Below are 6,606 nucleotides of genomic sequence, written 5' to 3' on the forward strand. Positions count from 1 at the left end.
CAAACTTCCCTTTCTGGTGCGTCTTACAGCGTGCCAAGCAATCTGGCTGCTGCTGCTCAGATTTTATGAACTGACATGAAACTGAGACAGGGAGCAATGCTGGACTGGAAACCTTTGTGTTGAAGATTTTGCAGCAACTCCCAGTCCTCCCCTCTGCAATGATATCGTTAAAGGACATCAAATAAGAGGGGAATTGCACTGAAACACTCCAAAACAAAAAAAGGGCAAGCTTTACCTCTTGAACCTCAAAGAGCTGTGCAAGAGTGAAAGAGGGATTTGGTCTCCTGGTGTGATCATTATTGACCTGTAGTGATGAACATTTGCCCAGAGAAACAAAGGCACTGATTAAGTGACCTCATGGCAGGGTGCATTGGTTTGGAATTATTCTGCTCCTTTCCCACTGAACACAGCAATGCGAAAGAAGACCTCTTAGCTCATGATGCCAGGAGTTACAAGAGAACTTGGGGTAGGAAAGAAAATAGTCCTCAGGCCAAACGAATTTGGGTGATCATACTATTAATCGCTTCTGCAGGAGCGTGTCCAAGCAGCTGGCAGGGGTGAGCATGAAGTTGGCACGAGGCCAAGTAAATAAATAAAAAAAAATGTTTGCATCCTAAGGCATGGTTTTAACTGGGTTGGTAAATGGTCCAAGGGAGAATGGTGTTGCTGGAAGCAGGACTGGAGGATCTTTTCAGCCCAACAGCAGAAAACTGCCGTCATTTTGGTACTCCAGCTGCATCATCTCTTGCTGACCTGGTTCTGGCTTTTTCCACATGGTAGCTCTCTCGCAGCATTGCTAACTACTCTCCATTACTCATGTGACAGCTCCAGCTAACGGCACTACCAGGTAATAAAGGGTGGGACTTACCGTAATTTTAACTGTTAGAAGTTACTTGAGCTGCTGCAGAGAATTTGCCAAAGCTCCTCCTATAGCAGGTGTTAGGACGTTGAGAGATTATCTAATGGACAAGGCAATCATCTCTATTTCAATACTCCTGGACTGATATTTATGTAACTCCTTGAAAACATCAAAGAATGAGTGTTCCTCCATTATTTTTTTTTTCCAGTCTCTTCCCATGCTTAATATTCTTGGAGCAGTCATCTGAGTGAACTTCAGGACCTGCAGAAGACCTTAAGGAAAAATAGCTGTAGACAAGGTAGGGAACAAGCTAAATTAAGATCACAAATACTGCTAGATACTTATATATGGGTAAAATTCTATCAGTGTTTGAAGGTTAATAAAGGTGTGGTCAGGAGCTCACTGTTGTGACTGCAGATACTGTGATCACTCAGTTAACGTTTCCTTGGACCAGTGCATATCTGCTAGGTCAAGGGGTGGTGTGAAACCTGTGGCCATGCTGTGAGTTTAGGTTGCAGGCTGACCCATCTAACTCTTCCTGGAGTAGATTAGGGAGGGTTTAGGCTCACTGGCACAGCTGGAGGGAATAACCCTCAGGACGCAAAGCTGGGATGATCACATCTCCAGTTGGCACAGATGGATCTGCGGGAGATGCTTTCACCTGAGAGGACCTTGACTCTCATTAGGGACTTGTATCCCTGACGTCTGCATCTCTCTAAATTCTGTATTAGCTGTTGCATTTGCCAATGGCATTTTGCCAGTACCCGAGAAGGGTCACACCTCCCTGAGACCGCAGCAAACAGCAAAAAAAAAAAACCAACCCGCATCTTTGCAAAGCAGCCTGCCTTTTGAAACATGGAACATTTTCCTCTGAGCACTTTTAACCCAAGTGTGCTTTAAATAAACCCACCTGCTGTGCTAGACACCCACCTACGCAAGCCCCATCATAACCGTGGCAGAAGTGCTGTGTCAGGGTGCTCTACATTTGAAGCGCTAACTGCTGGCGGTGAACGTATTGGAAGGACACGAGCATGGAGAAAATTACGACTGCAGTTAGTGATATGCGGTTAATCGCTTCGATGATCCACCCGATTCACTCATGTACTTTTCTTCTTGTGCTCAGGTAGCAACCCAGAAAATGTGTTAAAACGGGTTGGAGTGAAATTCTAGACAATGTCAGACCAAAGTTAAAACTTAGCAGTGGAAACGTACTCGCCATTTTTAGGGGAGGGAGTTTATTTCTCCACAGAGAAGCATTCAGAATGTTGCACCGAACCTACCTTTACAAATTCCTTTCCAATCGGATAATTAGGTGGATCACTGGGTAGTTACCCACTGCTTATTTTGTCTGTCTTGAAAGTGAATCTACTGGGTGTCACTTGGTAAATCATTTTCCTCCAAGTATCTTACTTTCTCTATCGGTAAAATGGTGTTGATGATACCAGCCCTAACTTTTCTATGGGCTTTATGTTCTGCGGCAGCAGAGCTAAATGTTGTTAAAAGGTTTTTAGGGTTTAGCATCATCTCTTATAGAGTCATAATTGAATTGGGTGATTTCTTGCCTTATCAAAAAGGCTTCTGTAGAAAGAAAGAATACCACAGAGTCAGGTTTTTTTTTGTTTGTTTGTTTTTTAATTACACGAGGATAAATAGATACATTATTACTAAATTTTCCACCAGCATAAATAGAATTATATTAATATGATTCTAATATTAATTATAATAATTATATTAATTATATTAATTTTATTAGACATTTCAAAGTGTAAACTAAAGATGTGTAAACAGTTCCCATCACTTTTTCAGCCTGGCACATGAAGTTGTCTGGATTCTGAATTGATGGAGTTCAAGATTTTTGGGGAAAGCATTTTTTTTTTTTTTTAACTGAGAATTACAAAATTTCTAATATATGCTGCTAGATTTTAGCTAATCGCTATGGGAATCAGGCCCCTTCACTTCAGTGCTGTTAGGCAATGCGGTTCTCCTTCGTGGCTCCCTGCTCTTACACTACTGGCTTCCCTTAAGCCTGGTGTCGGATCAAGGGGGTGACACATGTGCAGCCCACAGTGATTTCTTTCTTCTCCAGCCGGTAGGATTGGTGGCAACCTTTCCTCTCCCTCCGGAGGACGAGGATCTCCTGTTTGATGGGGACGGAGTTGAGGCTGTGGTCCAGCTTCCCGTCCAAATTCACACACCTGGAGTGGCGGCACTTGGCATCGGCAATCATCTCGGGGAAACGGTTGTGGTCCTCATCGATCCTGTAAGTTGACATGAAAGGAAGTCTTTGAAATGGAAATGCTGCTGCATCTCTGGAGACGTGGTAGTCTGGATCACTATGGGCTCCCCGCTCAGGAACGTGTCCCCCCTGTGAGAGTGGCTATGGAGGGGCGGTAGGCCCTGGTTTTTGAGAACTAAACTGTAATAAAGTAAATACTGCAGGTTTTTAATATAAGACAAACATGCCAGGATTACATGCAACTGCCCTTGCAAAGAACTTGCTTCAGATAGACACTAACTTTGAAAGACGGGTTAGAAATTATTTGAGCTTCCTGACGTATCAGACTGACTGACAGACCTAAGGACCTTCAGCTCCCTCCCAAAATATGAAACGTTCTTAGAGCCTGATGCTGATGTTCTTAAACCACCATTGAATATGATGCAAGCCCTCTGAGTTATTTTTGATGATCCGTTAGGTAAATAATGCTTTTGAAGAGAAAGCTTGCCCCAGTACACAAATAAATTAATTCAAACTGCAAAAATAATAATTTGCTTTGCCTTCTGTATGTCAGCCTAGACCTTTTTTTTTTTTTTTTTTCCTCTGTGCTCCATTCTGTATTGGTTATCATTCAAAGAGAATTATATGGACTGTGGATACCCTCATATTTCCAAAAATCTTTCAACAGTGAAGCAATGAAAATAAAGATGTGGGCATAGCCTCAGCAGTATTCTTGACCAGGGCAGCCCAAGTATTTCTAGACAACAGGGACAGAGATCATACCTGTAATCCCACGGAGCCAGAGAGCGTCTGCTGACATCAGGACTCACAATGGCATTCTGGTTTGAGTTGCTGATGCTTATGTTTACTCTCACAGTCTGAGGGAATGTTGAGTCTTTTTGGGTCAGACATCCAGCATATGCTTGCTTGAAGAGGCTCCCCGGCTTGAGTCCGGGCTGTATCACCTTCCCGGAGGCAGAACTGCTGGCTGACAGCACGGCCAACAGCATTAAGAGCAGGGATCTGAACTGCAGACAGTTGGTACGTTTAGGATAGGATGCAGGTACAGCTGCTATAACACAGCATGCCTAATGACTCCTCTGTGCGGCTGGGAAATTCATCCACAGCCAGTTTAGCTGGTAGTTAAAGCCTACACTGCAGGTTGGAGTATTTATGGGAAAATTTGTCACATAACACATCCACTCCTGCCTTCATTAACTAATTCTTACAGTGCTGACAGGTAGGGTACACACTCAGTTGTAATTTGGTGATTAGAAAATGTGAATGATAGAAAATAATTGAATGTAGGAGATAGCAGAAAGGATATAATAACAAAAAAACCCCACAACCCACCCTAAGATTGAATTTTCAATGTATTTCTTGACTCGCAGTATGTTGCAGTAGCCTTGTGCACTAATATACCCGTACAGTCTCATTGCTGCCCCATGTTGGTGCTATTCAGTAGTTGTCTTCTTTAGTTATTTTCAGTTATTAATGGTTTAAACAAGCATTTTAAAGGTGCATCCCCATCCCTGACAGTCATCTATTAGCATTAAATATGCCTCTGTCTAACTGGGGTAAAAAAAAAGCAGAAAGTAAGTTCTTACCAGAGAAGCACAAAGGATTGGAGACATTTTCCTCCTTTCTCTTACTGCAGCTGATGCTTATACTGGGCTCTGTTGAATTGAAGGTGTCTGGGCACATTTGCTGCTGGACTTTTTATAAGGGTTTCTGTGCTGTCCTAGTTAATTTGGAGTAGGTGTTTGTTTTTTTTTTTTTCCCAACCTTAACTGTGGTTTCTGACCATAGCTTGTTTAAAAGTGTATGTATATATATTCCATTAACGCTGGTGGAAGACAGGATATGGGCTCATCCTTTCTTAGATCTGTAGATGATGTCATTCTTTTAGCCATGTCACTCCAGCAGTAACAAAACTCAATGATGATATTAGAAAACCACCAAAAAAAAATTGACACGCACTGCAGTAAGCGGGTGCAAAGTACACGATTTTAAAATCGGGACTAGAGCTGCCATCTGGTCAAACCTAAGTCGATGTGCTTCATGGTCTTGACTTGGGATGATGTAGGTCTCAAACCCATTAATGTCACCGGCACTGCCAGGTTGGATCCATTTGCTCCTAGGTCAGTCTGATATCTTTTCATCCTGAAGTGGGCAGATGTTGCACAGCTGGCCCCCATCCAATTGCTCTCCAATACTTGCCATGTGCTGCCACTTGTCTTCATGTCAGAAGAGCTAGATCCCTTCTGAAGCTTTTTTTTTTTTTTTTTTTTTTTTTTTTTTTCCTGAATCTCCTAGTCTGGATCACACTATTTTTACTCACATCTACACCTCAGGTGTGATATGTCAGTTTTGATCAGAATGTTTTGTGATAGTGAGTTCCCAAATTCAGTCATTCTCCATCGGGGAAAAAAAAAAAACCCAAACCCCGTGAACATTGGTTTTGAGCTTGCCACCTTTCTTTTCACTTCAGACTCTTGTCTGTGAGACAGGGCTCTGATCCTGGGGAAAAGGGTCTGGGAAGTGTGATGTTTGTAGTAAAATCTTCACTTCCTAAGTTAGGGAGAGGACAGAGGCGTTCAAGAGAAACCTTGAGAAGGCTGTGAGATGGAAAATAACTTCTCTTGTAATCAGGAAAACTGGAAGGAACTGCAGACACCTCCTGCATGGGATATAGGTGATAGCGTGTTGCACTTGAAAATATTTGGAGCTAAAATACCTCGCGCTGTAAAATACCAAAGCATTACAACTCTTTGTGTCCCAGCCCTGTGTCCTGGCTGACAGTGATCAATGATCCCACGTAGCTCCTAATCCCACCCTGCTCTCTCCATCCTTGTAAGACCAATGTACTGCAGCTCTGATGTATCCTGCCATGTTGGTATTTAAACATGCAATATTTAAATCCACGTGTTCAAGTGGACCAACTCAATTTGACACGGTGACAGTCGGGATCCCTTTCCCCCATTCAAGGCTGTTTTTCTAGATTTTCACTAAGATATGGTAAGGGGGTTGCTGACCTGGAGAGGTTGGGCTGCTTCAAGGCTGTGCCCCCTCGTGACGTCGGGTCATTGTTGTTGCTCCAGCTGATAGCAACTGCCTTGAGTTTTGTTTGTTCTCAGGCAGATGTCTCGATGAGCCCTGAAGGCTCATTAAAAGCCCTGGGCTTCACCCTGAAAGAAACCTTTCCTGCAAGGTTTGCACTCACTCCCCTCATCTGCTTTCAGGGGTTTAAATCAATAGCTCACTGGTAAATATTTTGGTCACGGGGATTTATGGAATTCTCTGGAACAGGGTGCTTCTGTGGCATCATTCAATATCCTTTGCTGAGAGCTCAGAGCTCTACGGTTACGCCAGTCAGCAGCAAAGCAGGGGTGTGAAAGTTTTGGATAAAGCAGATACTGGATTAGGAACTAGAAGCTTGAGGTCTCCTCCCAAGCAAATATCCCGACCGCTAGCTGATGTAGTCTTCTTACTTGTTATCTCCAGCAAATACTTCATGGCATAGCTAGTTACA

At 43.1% G+C, this 6,606-nt stretch overlaps 1 protein-coding gene across 1 annotated transcript; it reads right to left on the reverse strand.

Moving 5' to 3' along the window:
- Positions 1 to 2,856: 2,856 nt before the first annotated feature.
- IL17A (interleukin 17A) lies at positions 2,857 to 4,708 on the reverse strand. The gene is made up of 3 exons (XM_026845593.1): positions 4,682 to 4,708; positions 3,858 to 4,102; positions 2,857 to 3,117 (listed from the first exon to the last, which is right to left on the reverse strand). Exons 1-3 carry the CDS (start codon positions 4,706 to 4,708, stop codon positions 2,880 to 2,882), a joined length of 510 nt encoding a protein of 169 aa, XP_026701394.1. The 3' UTR covers positions 2,857 to 2,879.
- Between the last annotated feature and the right edge of the window lie 1,898 nt (positions 4,709 to 6,606).

This window comes from Athene cunicularia (assembly GCF_003259725.1).
Source record: "Athene cunicularia isolate RWA chromosome 3 unlocalized genomic scaffold, athCun1 chr3_part1, whole genome shotgun sequence".
NCBI lineage: Eukaryota > Metazoa > Chordata > Aves > Strigiformes > Strigidae > Athene > Athene cunicularia.